Here is a 22,666-nt window from a genome sequence, read left to right as displayed (position 1 = left end):
GACACAGAGATGGATATTTTATTTAGTTTATTTTTTTTTTTGTTATTTTTTCTAAAAATTTTTCTTAAAAAAGTTCGTATTAAAGATCAAATTTGAAATATTTATTTCAATCCAAAGAAAAATATTTTTATCCGCTTCACATTGCTATGTCATTGTTGTTTTTGTGTTTATTCCCTAGCACATTGCAGGCGTTGCAACAAATAAATGCCAGTGCAACAACATGTGTTTGTTTGGGCGTGGTGTTTCAAGTGCAATGCGGTAGTTGGATGTATTTGAATGTCAGCTCCCCCTCAAATTCATCGTTGCCCTTAACACTAAACAGAGAAAGTGTTGCACCCTAAAAACAAATAAAAAATTTCAACTGAAGAAGTTTTTTTTTGATGTTCCATCAAATAACAAATAATCCATTGAAAGCTTTCATGTTGTAATTGTTGTTGTCGGTGATGACAGCAGCTCGAAAAAAAACAGAAATTTTGTTCATCAATGCTGCCAAACAGAAAGCAAGCAAGTGTTTTTTTTAAGGCAACATATGGTAAATTGTATTAGAAAATAATGAATTGTATTGAAATTTTTCCAAAGTGTGTTGGGTGGTGGTGTGATGTTTTAGAATATCGGGATAGAAGAGCGGATGGATAATGAACTCATTAATAAACAACTCCCTTCTCCAGAAAATAAAAAGGTCACAGAACTTTGTGTGTGCCTTTGTAAGATAAATAAATTTGTTTTAGTTTTTTTTTCCTTTTTTTTTGGTTTTTCGAAGTGAAAAAATAATAGATCCCAAGAGAATCATGAATGAAGTTCAGCGGTTCAATCACTAAAATTTAAGAAACTTTTTTATTTTCATTTAGAAATGAATAATTTTTGGAACTTTAAAAAACTAAGGATATTCTATCTGTTACAGAACGAAAAGTGGCGCCCAAAGAGATAGAATATTTCTATTAAAAAAATATTAAAAAGATTTCTAAAAAAATTATATTTACTAAAATATTTATATATATATATATATATATATTTTCAATGTCTTTTTATGAATTTAATTTAAAAATTTTAATAAAAAATAAATAAAATTAAAAATTTTTAAAGTGGCGCCCAACACAAATTCATACAAATAAGATTATGCCACGGATTGATAAATTTAAATGGTTATATATATATATGTTTCCGCCCAAAAATTTATTTTTAGCAAAAAATAAAGAATTTTTCGCCAAAAAAAAAAATCATTTCGATTTCGATTTCACTAAATTATTTTTATATATTTTTTCAATAAAATTAATTTCATATTTTTAGTAAAAAAAATAAAGAAAATTAAAAAAAGTGGCGCCCAACATGCATTATAACAAATATTATTTGATTCTTATGATGTTACATTTTTTTATAAAAAGTATATATAAATAAAAGAAAACAAACTATAATTATAAAATAAAATGGCGCCCAACAGAAATTCTTACAAGCAAGAACATGCCAAATTTATTTAATTGGCACCCAAGCCAGATTTGTATGCTAATTTTTTCAATGTAGTAATTTGGCAATTGAATACATTTTATAAACAAAAGTCATTTTAGAAAAAATTGGCGCCCAATATGAACAAAACAATTTTCATATAAAATGAATTGAGGAACTTATATTTGACACTGTTATATTTTTGAAAATTTATAAACTCATTGAAATGGCGCCCAATGTAAATGTTTTTTTTTTTTAATATTATCTGATAATGTATTTTTTCTTCAATAGTTAATTTTTGTTTACAAAAATAATAACTTTTTAAGAAAATATGAAATTTAAAAATCTTTAAAGTTTTAAAATTATATTTAAAAAAAAAAATTTTAAATTTAAAAAAAAAATTTAAATTTCAAAAAATGGCTCCCAAATTGCATTCGAAAAAATCAGCTTACATGTTATCTCATGTCAAATATTAGGAATCCTCTTGCCCACACAAACAAAAATATATTCAAATGGCGCCCAACGCCCAAAAATGTTAATAGATCTTTTAAATGCTTACTGCATAATATTTCCACCTAAGTTCCAATCCGAAATCATCTCGGACGTGTGAGCTTTTTATTTTTTTATTTTTAAATATATTTTTTACATATTTTTTTTTTTTATATTTCTAAAAAATCCATTACTAATAAATCGATTGCATTCTCCTAAAATAAAATTAATGTTGTCATGCTTAGTTCATTTCGGAATGTGGCCAATGCACAAAATATGCATATACGTTTTTTTAATCAGGTTCATGCACAGACTGAATGCCATGGTCAATTAAAGTATTTTCATATCTCGCTCTTTTGAATCCCCCTTTTCACGTGAAACTAAAAAATTGAATATTTTCGATACCAAAAATTCCTTTGTAGAAAAAAATGCATTACCTTCAAATTTGTTGTTGCTCTTATATTAAGTCATGCATTGGATTTGTTGCAACAAAACATGAATTATATATTAAAAGCGATAACAAAAAAAAAAAAACAACAAAAATATATAAAAAGGGAGAAAAAAGAAATCGTATTTGATTACACGATAATGATGACGATGCCTTCATTCATTCGAATTTACATAAAAGAAACACAAAAACAACTCGCCTTCATTCAGTCATTCATTCATTGGCGGATATTGGAAAGAAATATATATTTTTTGTAAATTGTGGTTGCTTGAGGTTTTTCAAACCACTGCTTTAATTTTTGTTATTGTTGTAAATATTAGAAAATCAAAAGGGCCACTAAGTCTGCACGGTGTGGTAAGCCGAAGTTGTAGTTTTTTGCATGGATTCACTTTAACAATATGAAATTTTTTTTTTTTTTTTTGTTAAACTGATACTTAAGGAAGCATTTGGTTTATTTTTTGCAAAAACAATAACAAAAACTTTACCTCATCTTTGTCTTCTTCCCGCTGCAAATAAACCAAAAAAATGTTTAAAGGTTTCTTTTGTGTGAGATATGTAATTGTGGTTTTGTCAAAGTGAAATCAATATTGACAATTTTTACTGTTGTTATACCTGGCCCGATACTTTCCTATATATTTAAATGGAGCATAGACAACAACATGAATCACAAAAACATCCACAATACTAACCGCATAAATAGTTTTTTCCTTTACACCACGCAAATTGCGTGTAATTTTGTTTTGTATTTTTTTCATATTTTTATGGGAGGGGTCTTTGACTTGCGAAAATTTAAGAAAACAAATTATTTATTCAAATTATTGTATCAATTTTGATGGTATGCAATATATTTTTTAATGAAAAAATAAATGGAGTTAAATAGAAGGGGAGAGGGTAGGGCAAAAAAAATGGAATATAAAAAAATAAATAAAAAATTCTATTTAAAAACCAATGAGCGGAGCAGTATAGTCGGACGGGGCCGACCATATGATACCCTACACAACTTCCACGAAAAACTAACTTTCTGTGGTTCTATATTCTGAGCTTGGGCAATATTTAGAGGTCAACAAACATTACTAATTTTCAGAACAGCCCTTCTAATTACTTGTCCAAAATCCCTTCCCTTGTGTTATGATGTTCTTATTCCCATTGGAGCCTAGAGATCGACTCGAAAAAAACACAAAAAAAAGTTTTCGGCCCACTTCATCACAATATTATTATCTGATCATCACCGAAAACTGCAGGCGTTATCCTTGATCATAACTGGAACCTCATGGAACATTTTAAAACGATTAACGCGTTATTTCCACACTCTAATGTGGTAAAGGGTTACTAAATAATATCTGAATATATAAGCACCTGTAAATATTTAAGTGTAACTCCCACATCTGAGTACATACGACCATATAATTGATATCACTTTAAAGGCTCACCACTGCCCTTGGATATACCAACAACTTTTCGGGTCTATGTCCTTCAGGGGTAAATCTATACACTATAGAATACAAATTTTGTAATTTTTCACACAAAAGTAAGGGTCCATTTGACCCACTAAATATTGACCGATGCTTATCAAAACAGGCATGATTATTCTTTGGCCCCATCCCTTTCTCTATGTAAAAATTCTCAATGTTTGGGTCATAAATGCGACCTCTGGAGCGACCAGAAAATCAGACAAAAATTAAGTGTTTGGTCCATTTCATCCCTGAAATATTATCCGAACTTTGTCAAAAACAATACTGGTCTTCATTGGCCAGAACCCGTTCTACTTTCAAAATTTCGTGAAGATTGGTCCATAATCAATAGGGGTCTTCATTGGCCAGAACCTATCCTACATGCAAAATGTCGTGAAGATTGGTACATAACTGTGGCCTGTATCGTATTTACAAAATTTAATGGACGGACGGATCGACTCAGCTAGTAGAGATATGACCGGTATAGTTAAAGATGGGTCTAGGACCTATATTTCGCGGCGTTACAAACTCTTGGGGCTGCACTAAGCTATAATACCCAGACAATATAGTTGTTTGGGTATAAAAAATATGCAACTATAAAAAATTCTAATAACAACGAATTTTTCAAATAAAATGTGCAGCAAGGCGTGTTGTTAAAAAGGGAGGTTTAAACATCTACGGTATAGGGAATACCAAAAAGTTGTCCAATTTCGACAATATTTTTCAACTATATTTTGTACGCCATTGGGCAAGAGCATTAGTAAATCACAGCCACTTTTGAAGGCAATTTTTCCAATAATCTCCAAATTCCGCAAATAGGTTTTACCCTAAAAATGGGGTCTATATCTAAAATTAGACCGAAATTAATCATTTTTTGTTTGGAGATTTGATATCCAATGAGAACCCAAAATGTCATATATCATCGAACTTTGTTGCGAAGTGTGATCAAAATTCCCAAAATACCGAAAATCGGAAGGTTACCACATACAGGGTCCACACCTAAATATCGGCCGAGAATAATAGTTTTTGATATGCAGACTTTGTACTCAGCCAGGACCCAAAATATCAAATGTCAGCCAACTCTGTTGGAAAATGTGCCCTAAGATCGGTATACACCACTACTGTTAGGTGGTGTATACCAAAAGGTGGGTCGATATTGATCATTTTTAGTATGAAGATTTGATAGACATCGAGAATACAAAAATATTAAATTACAATCAATTCCATTGGAAAACTTGCTCAAAATACTCAAAATCCGGAAAATTGGAATATATTCTAACATGGAGTCTACCACTAAAAGTGGGCCGATGTTGATAATTTATGGTAGGGATAAATAACACCAAATCAGAAGGCAAAATATCAGATTACACACCATTCAAAAATCGAAAGGTAATAACCAAAATTTGAGCCGATATTAATAATTTTGTTGGTATATAAATTTTCAATATTTATTCTAAATAAAACATAGGATGGGACTATCAAAGGTTGTGTTAAAGGGATTTAAACTTGCGCTCTAATACAATTTCCATTCCATTCGTTCGTTCGTTTGTACCCAAAATCAAATATCATCTATTTCATTTTTATTGCTCTTTACAAGAAGGTCAATTAAAAAAATATCTTAACATTTTATTTCAAACCAAGGACATTAAATCAAATGTTTTGCCACCACAAAGAGAACCGCCAAGTACCAAGTATCAGCACTTTAAACACTTCGTTTTTATATATGTGTGTGTGGTTTCCAAACTTCAATTTCGTTACAAATAATTACACCTTCAATAAAAACCAAACAAGTCATAAAAATTTTGTAAATGACAAACTGAATCCAAAAAAGCGGGCAGTTAAAAAATCATCAAAAAACCAAAATGGCAATAAAAAATTAAACATTTTCATTTCAATTTTTTTTTCGAAAAAAAAAAAATAAATAAAAATAAAAGTTTGTATAGCAATAAAATAAAACTACTACTAAATTTAACACATCATAATATTAACACAAAAACAACTAAAATCCCAAAATAACTTAGAGTTATGCTTCACTGCGGATTTTTTATATTTGTTTCAATAGCATATTTGTTTCGTTCTGTTTTATTTTTTTTTATGATTCCAAAAAAATATCCCAAAGTAATGTTTTGATAAATGTAACAATAAAAAAAACAACAATTCATAGTTCATATTTTTTTCCAACACACCAAAAAAATAAACCTGATATTCTTCTTCCTGCAATTGTGTTATATTTTTATGATCTTTTTTTTACTTCCTCTAGTATAAAACCTTAAAAATCCAAGTATTGCTGTTCTTATTGCTTGTAATAAAACCAAAAATTATATCAGCTGCAAAATGCAGTGTGTTGTAAATATGCTATATCATTTCGACCAAAATGCAAGTATTGTGTCATTTTTATGTTTTTTTCCCCCTTCGTTTTTAAATACCAAAAAGAAATGTAACAAAACTAGCAGTAAAATCTTGCAATGTCAGCTATCAAAAATAAGAAGAAGAAGCAGCAGTTTAAAAATCACAGCAGTTAAATTCACACTTTCAAGAATTACACATAAATGTGTGTAAGGGCTATTAAGACATCACGATAAAAGGTTGCCGACTTTAATCAAAATGCATAGAGATTGTATTTTTTGCGGAATTATATATATATATGGCATGTCCCATATTTTTAGGGAAATTATATATATACAACAAATGTTTTTGTTGCATAGTTTTAGGGGAATTATATGTATATATATATATATATATACAACAAATGTTTTTGTTGCATATTTTTAGCGTTGTAGTAACACTTAAAATCTATTGCTTTCAAAAAAAATCCCACCTCTGATTTTCAATGACAAATGAAAACGTTGCATACCTTTAGGAGTTTAATTTAATGAAGAAACACTATAACAGTCAATAATGACTGCTTAAAAAATTACATTTACCTTTGTCTATCAATGATAAAAGAAAGTGTTGCATACTTTTAGGGGTTTAATTTAATGAGGAAATACTACAACACTCAAGATAGTAAACTTCTCCTATATTTGAGTCCTTTAAATTTGAAACAAATTTCTAGGAAAAATCCATGATAATAAAAATATATTTGATAAACAATAGTTCCGTTCCAGAACCTAAAAGTATCTACTCATTTTACATGTTTTGCAACTTTTTACTCGAAAACCGTTCCTCAACCCACAAAACTGGTAAAACATTGACTCAAATTTAAGAGAGCACAAAACAAAATGGCTTTCTCTTTGTAAATTTTTCACTCGAGAAATTTGGTCGATTAAAAATGGTAAACAGGAATGCCTACTTCTGATTGACTGTTATGTTGATTTTGAAGTATTGCCATCTAATTATGGCATATTTCCTAGATTTGCGTTCCCGAACTTTTCAAATTATTTTTACTAGATTTACTATTAAAAAAGTACTGGAACAGACCAAATATTGAACACAAAAAATTGTTAAAAAAATAATTATGTGAATATGAAAAAAATATTTTTAATACATTTTAATATGTTAAAAAATCAAACATTAAAAAAAAAACATTGAGCGGAGTATAATAGTCGGGCGGGGCCGAACATACGATACCCTATACAACTACCACGGAACTCTAACTTTCTAAGGATGTTTATTCCGAGCCTGGGCTATATTTCGTGATATTTGCACCCTCCTGCCCTATTAGAAGTCAACAGAACCTCGTCTTTACACCGACATATATTCCGAGTATTACTAATATTCACTACAGAACTTCTAATTAATTGTCCAGATTCCCTTCACCGTGAGTTGTGTTGTGATGTTCAGCTTATGATTGTGGCCTATAGATAGACTCGAAAAGAACACAAAAATTAGGTCTTCAGTTCCCTTCATCCCAAAATGATTATCTGATCATCACCGAAAATTGGAGGCGTTGTCCTTGACCATAACTGCAATCTCATGGAAAATTTCAATCAGCGATCAGCGCAATATATCCGCACTCTAGCGTGGTAATGGGTTACTAAATAATATCTGAAAATGTAAGCACCTGTAAAGATTTAAGTGCAACTCCCACATCCGAGTAGATACGACAATATCAATTTAAAGGTCAGCCACTCCTCTTGGATATAATATCACCTTCTCCGGTCTTTATCCCACAGGGGTAAATATAAACTATAGAATACATATTTTGTAATGGTTTACACAAAAGTCAGGGTACATTTGACCCGTTAAATATTGAACGATTTTTATCAAAACAGGCATTCTTATCGTTTGACCCCATCCCATTCTTCATGTAAGATTTCGCGATGTATGGACCATAATTACGGCCTCTAGAACGACCAGGATATCAGCTAAAAATGAAGTTTTTGGTCCATTTCATCCCCTAAATATTAACCGATCTTTACCAAAATCAATAGGGGTCTTCATTGGCCAGAACCCATCCTAAGTGGAAAATATCGTGAAGATTGGTCCATAACTGTATGCCTGTATCGTGTTTACCAATTATATTGGACGGACGGAGGTACACACATGACTAAATCGACTCAGATAGTCGAGATATGATGACAGGTATGCTAAATGGTGAGACTAGGACCAATATTTCGCGGCGTTAAAAACTGGGGCCGTACAAAGCTATAATAACCCGACAACATAGTTGTGTAGGGTATAACTATTTTAAAAAAATTAACATTTAATAAAAAAGGCTATGTCTTAATATATTTGCATATAAAGATTAAAATATAAAAAAATATTTTGTGTGTGTGTTTTTTTTTAAATAATTTTTTTTATTCACCTCTTATGTGTTGCGTAAACATATTTAAAAAAAACTCTGTACCGTAGTTTGGGCCTTTTTCAAATTACATAAAAGCTCCAAATTTTTGTAATCCTTAAAAACTGATTTATAACCAATACTTGTAGTTCCTAATTAAAATTATATTTGGTTTTATTTTATTCTAAGCCACCACTTAGTTTTAATTCTTATTCATTGGAGAATCTTCGAATTTCAAAGTTAAGGTTAAAACAATAAAGAACATAATTGCTGCTGTAATTGTAACCCTTAGAAATTTCAATGTCAAAAAAAGACTATACAACGGAAGTTGAAGAGACACAAATAATAAGAAATGGAATTGAGAAGCCAAAAACATTAGATTTAAAAAAAACTTCTAAGAAGATGTAAAGAAAAAAAAACCAAAAAACCCAAAATTGTAATACAACCCCATAGGGTTTAGCACATTGTGTTGTGTACAGTTTTCAAATGTAATTACATACAGACAATAACATCTAAGAATAAGATATGTAACTATATGCAGACACCATAAAATTACATATAATTTGTTTTTTTTTTTTGTCTACATAAGTACAAATTCACATACAAAAAACTAAAGACAATTGAAAATGTTGTTTAGAGAAGAAGAAAAAAACATAGATGTATGTGTTTCCATGTGTGTGTGTGTATGCAATCATTAACGGCATTATGCTATAATTATGTAATTAAAATTACTGACAGCTAAGCAGTATAGAATAACCAAGACGAAGCCCAAATGGAATCCATTTGTAACAACAACAAACAATTTAATTTGTAAACAATTTTGTGTTGATGTTGTTGTTCTTCTCGTCTTGTTGTGCTGCTCTGTTCTTTTTCCATTTTTTTTTTCATTCTTAACACCCTTAACCAAAGCATACAAAAAACCGATGTTTTTGTATTTTTTTCTATGGATTCTGGAATCTATATATTACCTAATGTTTTGAAAACAATTTAGGGAACTGAGGTGTAGAACTGAGAATGAAAGAAAAAAACTGTATTTTACAATGTTTCTCAAAACAATGAAAACATAATCACCACCTCCCCGCATCCCCTCGTTAATTAGTCGAATTATGGATGCTTGAAATTTTGCTCGGTGTTACTATGTGAATGTTTGTGTTATGTTCTGCAGATTTTAGAATTTTTTTTTTGCTTCATGTTGCAATAGCGTGAAGAAAACACACGCGCACACCCACAGCCATTATTAGGTTTATGCGTTAATTTGCCAACATAAAGTGAATAATGATAATTATGGTATTGTTTTTTTTTTACAAAAGAGCTTATTTTTCGCACTTTTGTAAAGGTAATTTATAAGTGGAGAGGAAGAAAATGATTTTATTTAATATTTCTTTGAATAACGGAAAAGGATTTAAATTGAAGGCATTACCAAAATATGTTAGCACCCTATAGGTATGCAATATTTTATAATATAATTGATTTTAAATTGTTTATCATCCAAGAAAAATGCAGTATTTTTAATGGTTAATTTTAAAATTTTTTTATTTAATTTTAAAATCAAATAATTTTTAATATTAATTTTTTTCACATAATGTAATATTATTTTTATTACAAATATATTTTTATACCCTACACAACTATGTTGTCAGGGTATTATAGTTTTGTGCAGCCCCAAAAGTGGACCAAAAACAGTATTTTTGTCTGATTTTCTGGTCGCTCCAGAGGCCTCTATTATGGCCCGAACATCGCGAAATTTTACATGGAGAACGGGATCGGGCTAAAGAATAATCATGCCTGTTTTGATAAAGATTGGTCAATAATTAGAGGGTTAAATGGACCCTGCTTACGATATAGATATTATTTAGTAAGTCATTACCACACTAGAGGGCGGAAATATAGCGCTGAACGCTTTGAAATTTTCTATGAGTATCAAGGACAACACCTATAATAATCAGGGATGAACAAATAATAATTTTGGGATGAAGTGGACCGAAAAGTTAATTGTTGTGTTTTTTCGAGTCGATCTATAGGCCACAATTGAAAACCGAACATCACAACACAACCCACGGTGAAGGGAATCTGGACAAGTAATTAGAAGAAGGGCTGCACGGAATATGAGTAATGGTAATTGGTTGACCTCTAGTCGGTTAAGAGGGTGCAAAAATGCCGAAATATTGCCCAAGCTATGAATATAAAACCGCAAAAAGTTAGCTTTTCGTGGTAGTTGTATAGGGTATCATATGGTCGGCCCCGTCCGACTATACTGCTCCGCTCACTGGTTTAAAAATATTATCATCAAATTGTCAATATTTTTTAAAGTATTTTCAAGGCGGATTTTTTAGCCTAAAAGTGAGCTCAGAATTGCCGTTTTTAGTTATTTTCAAGGCAACAGATTATTAAAAATATTTTTTATGTAATTAAAAATATTTGATCAAGATAATCGAAAAAATTAATTTTTTAAACATTTTTCAAACCAAATTTTAAATTTCTTAAAAACATTTCTCAAGAAGTCCAAATTTTTATTTTTTTATGCAACATAATTAATTGTGATATTTTGTATGAGCCAAAGGAGCTCAATGTTTCCAAATGTTCTTTTAAATTTTTTTTTTTCAAGTAAAACTTTTTAAACATATATTTCCAAGCCTTACAGGTATCATCATCCTGAACCTACTATGCAAAGAAAAAACTTTTCAATTTTAGGTTTTTTGTATTTTTTAATTTGCTGTACAGCCTTACAAGAAGACCTGTAGGTCAATTCAGTAACTTATAACGATCCGACAATCGACAATTTTGTCTACACATAAAATCGTTTGCAGTAACGAAAATGTTATTCTGTAAAAATGTAAACAAAATGCCGATAAACTTTCAAAAAGCTTTTAATTTTGAACATTTTGAACATTAATAACAACTCTCGTAAGCACAATTTCATTTTTCCACCTACTCTTCCAGCTCTGAATTGTACCTTACGCTCTATTTTTTTTTTTAAATTCTCTAGCAATTAAAATTAAAAGTATTTAATTTTTTTTTTTTGCAAGATAGTGAGGCCTAATCCCAGTTTGTTGTTTTTATTAAAAAACAGCTATTTTATTTTTTAAAGCATACTTCTAGGCATACTCTTCCATAGCTCTGAAGTTTACCTTATGCTCTAAATCAACGTTCATCAAACAGGCGCCCGTGGGCGCTTTGGGAGAGTACCAATACAATCACAGTTCTGTGTTTGTACTCAACATTACTCTCGACATCGAACATGTCGTTTGCTTTGCAATGCTTCAACATATACGATCTGTGCCGAGAGAGCGAAAATTACTATCCCAACCGATCTATGCGTGTGTCCAACACAATCATAGCAGTTTGCATATGTATTGTTGGCTATCCCTGCTCTAAATCAGGCACGGGCAGAGCGTAAAAAATTCTGTTCTCACGCACTTGGCTTTGTGTGTGTATCAATGGTTATTCAATTGGTTCAGTTAAATGTGTGTGAGAGAATAGTGATACTCACTCTCGCGAGAGAGCACGCGTGCGGTGGTTCGGCCGACTGTGCTCTAAATTCTCTACCAATTAAATAATGTATATTTGTATAGCCTACTTTTAGGCAAAAATCACATATCAGGGGTGACAAACAAATCTGGATTTATGTGACATTCAACAATGGCCGACAACAACAACAATGGTCAATGTTTTTTTAATTAACTGAATGGAATTCAATATTCTTTTTTATTTATTTATTATTGAAAAGCCGTAGACAAAGAGAAAATCAATATTGCATTAAAACTATTTCCATATTGAAAAAATCCTTCATAAAGACCATACTCCTTGCTGTGTATCTGTATTGATTTGAAATATATCAATCAAATATTTATGTACATCCATTTATAAAGTAATGTTGGCTCTTTAAGTGACGCTCAATTCCCTAGCTACGCCCATGTCTTTTTATTGGCCACAAAGAAAATCTGCATAATAATCATGTTAACCAATCGACACTTCATGGCTGGCTGTATCGATGTTTTATGACATGTCAATGCTATTAACTTATATAATTACAAATGATAAGTGGTAAAGATGTAATGACCGACCGACCGACCAACCGATCAAAAGGATAGGAAACCACACAAAGCAAACAAATATTAATGGCATCTATGGGAAAACTCATCATCAGCGATGGATGGCTGGATTGATGAATGGATAGACAAGAGGAAATAAATAAAATATTGCATTTCCACTATCTGTCTCTCGCTTCACAGATATCCTAACACATGAAATGACATAACATATCAGTTTACCAGCAAAACCAAATAAATAAAAAAAAAAACAGAAACTAATCATCACTCTTTGTGTGTGAGTGTTTGATCTCTTTTTTTTCTGCCATATCACAGATGCCTTATAAAAGTCATCTGTATAATATCAATGATTTGAATGTGGCGGTTCGTTCATTCGTTCATCGCCGTTTGGTTTCCAATAAAGATAACAAACTGCAGAACTGCAAATTCAAATTCAATTAAGTAAATGCACTTTGGTTTATTTCAATGTGTGTGAATGTTGTATTTAAGAGATGTAATTAAATCTCTTTGTGGACAGTTGTCGTGGCATGGCAGCCCAGCAACTCAATCACCATGGACTTGACTAGAGTTTATTTGCCTCGATTATTTTTTTTTTTCTTTTTTTTACATGTTACACTTTATCATATCGAAGAATTTATTTAATTTTTTTTTTCTTCTATCAAATGTTGTCGTGCAAACTACTAAATACCCACTCAATCATTTATTATGTTGTCAATGTATTTGTGTGTTTGTTCTCATTAGAAAAGAAGGCTTGTTTTTGTAAAGTGGTTCTATGAGAAAATATTCAAGGAGAATGCGGGTAGGCTGAGAATTTTGAGAAACAAATTGTATTTAAAAGAATTGAATAAATTGTCATTTTTCGATATATTGGATATTTAAGGGAAACAATTTCCAACGGGGTTAGAAAGGGTACATGTCTGGCTCTCGTATAAACTAGAATTATTCACTTCGCACAACAATTAACAAAATGGCGGAACTTTGATTTTTGTTTATACCTTTTGCCACACTGTGGTACAGGATATTATGTCTTTGTGCATATGTTTGTAACAGGCAAAAGGAAACGAGATAGGCCCATGGTTCCTTTTGAGAATATGCATAGAATCACTTTCTGAGTCGATTTATGTATGTATGTCCGTCCGTCCGCCTGTCCATGTTAAATTGTAAACAAAGTACAGGTCGCATTTATGATCCTCTTTGGATGAAACTTAGCACGGCTCACTCATTTGGCCCAAGGACGAACCCTATTGAATTTATTTTATGTAAATGGTGCACCAAAGCCCCTATATATCGTTAGTTTTGCGCAAGAGTTTGCATAGTGTACTGAATTGTGGCTAAAATAATGTGTGTCAGTTTTTGAGAAAATCGGGTCAGATTTAGATATAGCTCCCGTATATAGTTTCGTCCGATTTAAGGTAAATGGGGCACCAAAGTCCCTATATATCTTTTGATTTGCATGAAATTTGCTCATTACAAGTGTATTTAAAGAATTTTTTTGGTTTTTCTGTATTTGTATTCACAGTTGATGTTGTTGTTCTGCATAATAATGGGGATTTTCATGCCTTTGAGATGGAAATCTGTCCCTACCATAGCTCGTGTTTTAAGTTGCGAGAAAATCTGGTTAGATTTAGATTTAAGTTCGTTCAATTTCATGTCAATGTTCCTTAGAAAACGCGACGTCTGTTAGGATACACATGTAGAATATACCCAAAGTGGTGAAGGGTATCATATAGTCGGCCCAGTCCGACTTTACTAATTTCCTTGCTGTTTTTTTATTTTTTCTTATTTTTATTTTTAAAAAATAAGGAACATCCTCACCGACTGGCTTTATCCTAGTTCATACGATAGCTATACACTCACAGAGAAACGTCCCAAAATTTGAAATCGATTGGGTTATTAGTTTTTGAGTTATCGTGCCCGCCATTCGCAAAAACGCTGTTTGGAGATTTTTAAAAATATTTTTTTTTTCAAGCCATACTTTAGGCATGGATTTTGTAAAAAATATTTTTTAAGCCACAATTAAGGCGTGTATTTTTTTACTCAACCACGTTGTCATACCTCCTTCTTTTGAGCAACTTTTTTTATGATTTATTAGAATACAACAGAGAAAAAAACTACGTCATACCTGTTGTAGACAATATGTATTACCTTAGACAATAACCAATTTTTTTGTTGTTGTTAGTATTATTTGTTTCTTCTTGTTTGTTTCAACCCGCACTATATAGTGCAAAGAAAAAATTATCAATTGAAAGTGATATGAGTTAATCGCACATTTTTTATGATTCTGTTCGGGTTTTTGTTGCCTGGCGTTTGGCTAGAACTTTGAGAAGGTTTGCTGCGGGTGGGGCGGGCGAGCCGAAAGCCGGGCAAGATATGGCAAACATATTGTGTTTGCTTTTTTATTATTATTATTATTGAATTCTCAACATATGTCGTCGACAAAATGCATGGCTTGTTGTAAAGAAACGACCAGGTTGTCGGTTCTTTATGTTAGGTTTGGTTATCGGCATATTTCATATTCACAGCTAAAATCAGTTAATATTTATCGCTGCTTACGGTGACACCTGTTATTACTTTGGAAATTAAATGAATTGAATGAACAAAAATTAAATATTCTTAAATGATTTGGTTTTGTGGTTTGTGAATCTGTGGAAAACAAACAAAAAAAAAAATAATAATATTTCGGAAAGAAAGTGAGAAATAGAAATGATCAAGAATTTTTGAAATCAAAATAAAAAATATTAAAAAAATGAAGAAAACTATAATACCTGTCCTCATGGATACCTATGGTCTTGTACGCTTTTGGGATTTCGATACCCGCCCAGTTTCATCGGATACCTCTTGGAAGAAATCCATAAATTGGTTTATTGCCAACGATTGTTATGATCGACGACAACGACATTGTTGTACAACTTCGAACCAGAATATGGTGGGTATTTAATTTGACATTGCCAATATAAGTTAGGTTTTGTTGTTGTTGTTGGTTCTTGATGGTGATGTAAGAAGTGTTGTAATGTTTATTACATTTTTTGTTTTTGCTATTAATCACAATTGTTTATTTTGTGATTTAAAATAGATTTTATTTTCTGTTCAATTCATTGAGTGTTATCTTGGCGTCATTTTTTGAGAATGTATGTATGTGTGTGTGTTTACTTCTTATTGCATTCTTTTGAAGGTTTATCATTACGGTTTTCCTGTTGGTATTTTCTTTGGCGATAAGATTAGGTACAAAAATTATATTTATATATATGCGGTAATTATTATTGTCGTGGGGGTTTTATTGATATTCCATTCCACTTAAAAAAAAACTTTGTTATGGGCTACCAGGCACGTTTGCAAAAAAAGAGGAATTTCAGTTATTTCATTATTTATGATTCATAAGTCCACAAGCACCTTCAGCGATTAAAGGCTAATCGGTCAGTGTTATTGTTTTTTTTTTCTAAAATTTGATAACCCATTTTTTAATTAGTATTTTTGTGGAAGAATTTTTTTAATATTAATAATTTTATATACAAATATTTTTGACGAAGTTCTCTAACATTTAGGTTCAAAGGTTTACCTTTGTTATTATCTTTTTTTTCTAAAAGTATTTTTTTTAAGAAATGTGAAATGTTTTCATTAATTAGCTATTTGAAAGGAATAATAATTTGTTATTTTAAAATAAATATAAATTATGTTTTATTTATTAATTATTTAATTTTTTCATTAATTTATTATCATTTTTGTATGCGATATTAAGTATTGAAATTATTTTTTTTTAATTTATATTTTTTCAAACTTACTGCATACTTTTAGGCCCTTTTAAATTATATTTACCTTATATATTCATAAAATGCGTTCTAATATTAAAACATTAAAAGACCATCTACTTTATTTAATATTTTAAGAATATTCATTCCAATTCATACCAATAACAATATTTTTTAGATAATTTTCTGTTAAATTATTTTAAAAAAATATTGCATACTTTTAGGATCTTTTAATGTAAATAAAAATAATCGTCGTTTTTTTGTAATTTTGAGATAATTTAATTTGATTTGAATTAATTCTATTTTTCAATATTAAATAAGTATCTTAAGTTTCTATCATTCTTTTATTTAAATTTAAAAAAAAATTGTATTCTCGATAATTCATGCGAAAAAAGATCTGAACTGAACCCACAATGATAAATCAAATTTCTATCAGCAACAAACGAAAAGAAACTAAAAAACGAAAGAGAAAATAGAAACTCATTTATCAATGGGCGCCCCCCCCAAAAAAGTAATACTAAAAATCCAATTATTTTTTTTATCTAGGAGAGCAAAGTACAAAAAACTGCTATCATAATTTATTTTCCGATTTTGCCATGCAATTCAATCAACAACTAACATTTTTTCAATTCCTTCTTTGCAGTCTCAACAAATGCGTGCAGTTTCCAGTCCCTCCCTTACCGATATGGGAGATTATTGCCAAAGAGTACCATCTAGTAATTCATCGTATACCAATGCCAGTGCCGCCAATAACCCCACAACTAGTCAAGAGGATTGTCAGCGGACTGCCACAAATAATGTGCCGTCAGTGGTGGTGGTGGCTTCGTCGGCCACCCAGAATGTTGGAGTTCTACAAAAATTCAAACGTACATTAACCAATTTCAATAAGCATCAGCAACAGACGACCAATCAAGCAACAACAACAACATCCGCACACGGAACTTCATCCGCCCCAAATGGTGGCGGTGACAACAATTGCAGTTCCACAACAATACCAACAGCATCGGCTGCTGCTGGCTCATTTCTAATGCCCGATACTGAAATGTCAACGACAACGGATGTCACCGATTCCTCCTCTGCCACCGCCACAAATAATAAATATCGATTTGGCCCCTTGGTGTGGCGTTCGTCGAAGGAGCGACGCAAGACAAAATATAATCGCCGTGACAAATGTAACAGCGGTGATTCGGGCATACAAATTGAACTGGAAAATGATGAGCAATTCGCTCGAGCCTTGGCGGCCAATGGTGGTTGTTTGAATGGTGCCCTGAATATAAGTAACGGTGTTGCTCTAATGGCCAATGGACGTAAATCAGAAGGATTGGTAAGTTAAGCACAGAAAATATGTTTTATTGTTTCGAATATTATGATTTAGTAGTCGTTAATAAGTTGAACCTAAAAGTAGGCAAGTGCGTTAGAACAAATTTCAGTAGTTTGAGCCAAAAAGTAGGCAATGGTTTTTCTTTATAAAAAATATAATAACAAAATTATATTCCAAAAAAAAAAAAATAAAACATCTTCTAATGAGTTTTCAAAATTTTCGTGGTGGCTGGTGTAATTTTTTCACTAGTCAAAATATAAAAACGTTGCCTACTTTTAGGTGTTTTTGTTTAGAAAAATCTTACAATCCGAGAGTTTTCTTCAAAATTAAGTTTTATTTTTAATAGAAAAGTTATAAAAACTCGAAATAGTTAATATATTAAAAACTTTGCCTACTTTTAGATGTTAACATTAAGGAATATTTAAAATTCGATAGTTTTGTTCAATTTTTCATTTTTATTTTTAATGGAAAAGTTATAAAAATATTTTTTTTTTTAATTTTCTTATTAATAATATTATCATTAGCCTAAAAGTATGCAATTTTTTTTATTAAAATTTGTATAAATAATTTTTGATTGACAAAATAAAAAGTTGCCTACTTTTAGGTGTTATAATTTAGAAAAATTTCCAATCCTATTGCCTACCTTTAGAGGCAAATATATATTTTCTTATATTAATTAATGTGTTTATCTTCATTTCAGAATTCCCTAAGATTTCGACAAGTACGCCGCACAAATTCCGCCAAAGTTACATCAATGACCGATCAAAGCGTTTCGGAGGTATTAAATAAAGCCAAAATGCTGAAACGCATGGATATCAATGGGGAACGTGAGGCACCCGAATCATTGCCCACCCGTTCGCTAAGTCAACCCAATGGCCTAGAGTCATGTGGCATGACACGCAATGATTTAGATGACAGCGACAGTGATAGTGTTACCTCACATGAAGAAGGTAAAGATACAAAATAAATTCACATACACACACATACATATTTAAAAATTCTCTTGCATTCTCTCTTTTAATAATAAATCCCCAAAAGGTTAAAGTTCACAAACTAATCTAATTTCCTACTTTTCATTTACATTCCACCCGTTTTAGCTCCCACCACATATTATCCCATTTATGCCGAAGTCTTGTACAATTTCACTGCTGCCGGACCACAAGAGTTGGGCTTGGAAAAGGGTACCTTAATTGAGATTTTGCGCAAAGAAATTGGCCCCTGGTGGTTTGGACGCATTAAAAAAGAGGATGCCACTATAGTGGAGGAAATTTTAGATCCGGAATTGGGCTGGTTTCCCAAAGAGTTTGTGCGCGTCATACACTCACCGGAAACAGATGCATTCTTTTTGCAACACTTGGCCGATGATGAGCAACGGCACAAGGATCAACACATTAGCCACATGCAAATTAATGAACACTCTGCCACAACAGCATTAGTGCAGCAGGCATCATCATCCACCACAACCAGCGTTGTTGTAGCCGTCGAGGATAATCAAATGTTGAATACGACATCATCAAGTGCACCATGCACTCCCGTAATACCAGTTCAGAGGATAATTGTAATACCACAATTATCGATAAGCAGCACAATGTCACAACCATTGTTATTGAAACATCATCATCATCACCATCATCGGAGCATCATCATCATCATCAGCAACAACAAAATGAAGATGGATGCCAGCCAGATGCTGGTGATGGTCCATCATCCACACTGACAACCGCCAATGGCCAATCGGTATTATCTAGCTCACAAAGCCTTAATGTTATAATGGGTAGTGCGGAAATATTACGTCGTAGTGCTGTCAAAGAATTATTGGATACCGAACTAAATTATGTTAAGCTGCTACAAGCTATATGTGAGGGGTAAGTTGAAATAACAATATTTAACATTTGCCTGTATACTTTTAGGCTTGCCTTAGTCCATTGACCTTTTTTCAAAAAAAAAAAAAATGTTCATTATTTCTTTCTTTTTTCAAAATATAATATTTTTGTCTTTAAAAAATCAAAATGATTTCTTTTTTCAATTTTTTTCTGTTACATTATTTTTCACTAATTTTTTTATTAAAAATTTTAATTTTTTCTAGACCTTTTTTTTTTCAAAAAAATTTATATATTTTTTTATTTCCCTTTCCCTGTTTGTGGTGTTGCAATGTTTAATATTTAAGGTTGTAATGTTGTTTTTTGAAAAATTTTTTAATCATTTTTTGTGTTAATTTATTAAAACTATTTTTTTATTCAAAATTTTAATTTTGTTGTTGTTTTATTTTTCAGTTATCTGCCAGCTATGAGCAAACGCATTGATATCTTCTCACCCAACAGCATACGCTTGATATTCTCCAATATAACAGCTATATATAAATTTCAAAGGCGATTTTTAGATGCTTTGCGCAAGGGTATTGAACAAAATCAAGTTGGCAAAATCTTTTTGAAAATGGTAAATTAAAAAATACAACTCCAACAATATAAAACAAAAAACTAAGCAATTTCCTTTCTTTCTTTTTTCCAATTTTAGCACAAAGGATTTTTATGTTATTCAACATATTGTAATTCATATCCACGGGCATTAATTGAATTGGAATCATATGAAAGGGTCAAAGATGCTCGCACCATATTAGATAAGTAAGTAATTCAGAAAAAATCAAGAAATTTAAAAACAATAACTAATAAATTATTTTTTTTTTCTTTTAGTTGTCGCGAAACCGAAAACCTAGCTGAATTACCCTTATCCGCCCATTTATTGGCTCCAGTGCAGCGTATCTGCCGCTATCCTTTACATTTGGCGGAAATTATGAAAACCTCTGCCAAAGGTTCGGAACCCACACCATTTAGCCTACAGGAATTTGAACAAATCGATGTTAGCCAATTGAATATACCCGACACGACTGAGACCATTGATATGGCCTTGGAGGCAATGAAATCCATAACCGAAGCAGTAAATGAGGGCAAACGCCACAGTGAAACAATTGCCCGTCATCAGGCCAGTTTTCAAAATTTCAAAGGACCCCCACTGCATTTGCACAGCACCCGTTTCTTTGTACAAATCGATGCGACAAGACAGAAACAAAATCTATGGAACAGTAGCTGTACATTGTTTTTGTTCGACAATCAATTGGTATATTGCAAGCGGGATATTATTAAACGTTCCAATTTCATTTACAAGGGACGTATTTTCCTCGATCGTTGCCGTGTGGTCAATGTTCGTGATGGTAAAATGTTTGGCCACACCATTAAGAATTCGTTGCGGATTTATTGTGAATCAAGAGGCAAATGGTTTGATTTTAGTTTCCGTTCGGCAAATCGTAAACATAGATTCTTAAATACCCTGGCCTTGGAACGGCAATTTAGTGGCAAATCTTTATACATCTCCGAAATGATGAATTTCGATTATGCCCTCGAGGAAAGAGATTGTTCAGATGATCAATCCGATTACGAGGGAGCTGAAAATGAACAACAAAAACTTAAAGAATTTCTATATGAGGCAAATTTAAGTAATGGCAATAATACCAATACCTCGGGTGAAAGTTCGGTACCCGAATCCCCCGCCAAATCGTTTAAATACAGTGACACCTTACCCAAAAAGTCGTCACATTCACGTTTGGAATCGGCGGCAAATAGTGAAGCACAGACGGGCTCATTGGGCCGGCGAAGATTGGGCAATTGGTTTCGCAAACCCAAAAGTACCGCCACAACGCCCAATCAATCGCCCACCCACAAATCCCATCCCCCAGCGGCACATTCCACCGGTGATTTACAATTGACCGGTAGCAGCGATATGAACGAATCGTATACAGTTATAGAACATGCAGACAATGGAGGTGTTAGTTCGTAAATGTTATTTCAATTGAAAAAGAAAACTAATTTCGAAAATATCCAAAAATAATCCCAGAATCTCAAGACTCGACTAGAAATGTAAAAATGATGTATTTTTTAGGTTAGTTTTATTTTTTATTTTTCTTTGTAAAAATAACACTCGAAATTGTTAAGTTTTATTTTTTATATATTTGGAAAACTGAGAAGCGAAAACGAAATGAACAATGAAGAAAAAACAAGACACATGAAATGGAAAAAATGGCTGAAAAAATAATACTAAAAGTAATTAAAAAACTCTTTCAATTTTGGCCTTTTATTTTTTTAATGAATAAATCCCATGAAATATTTTTTAAGTCAATTACCACTGTTGTTTAATATATATGTGAAATAAATATATACACATTGTTTTTATTATTATATTACTTTAAATAATCAACAGTCAAGACATCCTTGTAAAAATATATATTAAAGAAAATTCAATAATGTTTATTTTGAATTGTATTTCCTTTTTAATACTGTATAGAGTTGTATATTTATTATATTTATAAGGTATTCTTTTTTTATTAAAAAAAAAAACCATAAACATATTTAAAATATTTAATTTATTATTTTATGTTAAAAATTCTTTACTTTTATACTTTGTAGTTTTTAATAAGAAAAACAAAACAGCAGCAAACAAACCCAGAAGACGTTATAGTATTAAGTATTGTTTTTAGTACATTATTATTTTTTCTATTAAATTTATTTTACAAGTGTTTTTCTTAAGTTTCCTTCCTTTTTTTAACATTAACTGTTACTAAAACAATAATAACATTTTGAAACAAAATAAAAAAACCAAAAATTGGAAAAATAAAAAAACAATGTTTTATTAAATCCTGCTAAATAAAGTAAAGTATTAACAACATAAATGTTAATAATTGAAGAAAAAATACGTAATCAAATGTTTTTATGTTGAAAATTAAAATGAGAATTCAATAGAATATATACATATATATATTTTTGTGAAGAATTTTAATAACATAAATAATATACAATTACTACAATATCATTTTTATTAATTACAATACGAGCTTGATTTTTAAACATCGTATGAAAAACTTTAAAAGAACATTTTTTCAATTTTTATAAGAAAATTGTTGGTAATAAAATGTTCTTATATTAGCACAAGGAAATGGCGAACATTTTTG

The 22,666-nt window shown here is 31.1% G+C and overlaps 1 protein-coding gene across 1 annotated transcript; it reads left to right on the top strand.

The window, feature by feature from the left end:
- The first annotated feature begins 15,331 nt into the window (after positions 1-15,331).
- LOC133328393 (uncharacterized) lies at positions 15,332-21,499 on the top strand. Its single transcript, XM_061536963.1, has 10 exons — positions 15,332-15,526; positions 16,990-17,273; positions 17,385-17,670; positions 18,368-18,617; positions 18,765-19,138; positions 19,249-19,304; positions 19,425-19,532; positions 19,941-20,103; positions 20,182-20,288; positions 20,358-21,499. The coding sequence occupies exons 1-10, from the start codon at positions 15,347-15,349 to the stop codon at positions 21,496-21,498; spliced, it is 2,949 nt and encodes a 982-aa protein (XP_061392947.1). The 5' UTR covers positions 15,332-15,346; the 3' UTR covers position 21,499.
- The last annotated feature ends 1,167 nt before the right edge of the window (positions 21,500-22,666 follow it).

The sequence above is a fragment of the Musca vetustissima genome, unplaced genomic scaffold (genome assembly GCF_032173495.1).
Source record: "Musca vetustissima isolate MV318-11 ecotype Yass unplaced genomic scaffold, APGP_CSIRO_Mvet_v1 utg10125, whole genome shotgun sequence".
NCBI lineage: Eukaryota > Metazoa > Arthropoda > Insecta > Diptera > Muscidae > Musca > Musca vetustissima.
The sequence above is the reverse complement of the archived record's forward strand: the minus strand, read 5'-3'. Positions and strand labels throughout refer to the sequence as shown.

Coding starts and splice junctions, on each gene's coding strand:
- LOC133328393 (XM_061536963.1), top strand. CDS start 15,347: ATGAAGAAAACTATAATACCTGTCCTCATGGATACCTATGGTCTTGTA. Junction 17,671..18,367: donor GACGTAAATCAGAAGGATTG/GTAAGTTAAGCA, acceptor TCTTCATTTCAG/AATTCCCTAAGATTTCGACA. Junction 18,618..18,764: donor TGTTACCTCACATGAAGAAG/GTAAAGATACAA, acceptor CACCCGTTTTAG/CTCCCACCACATATTATCCC.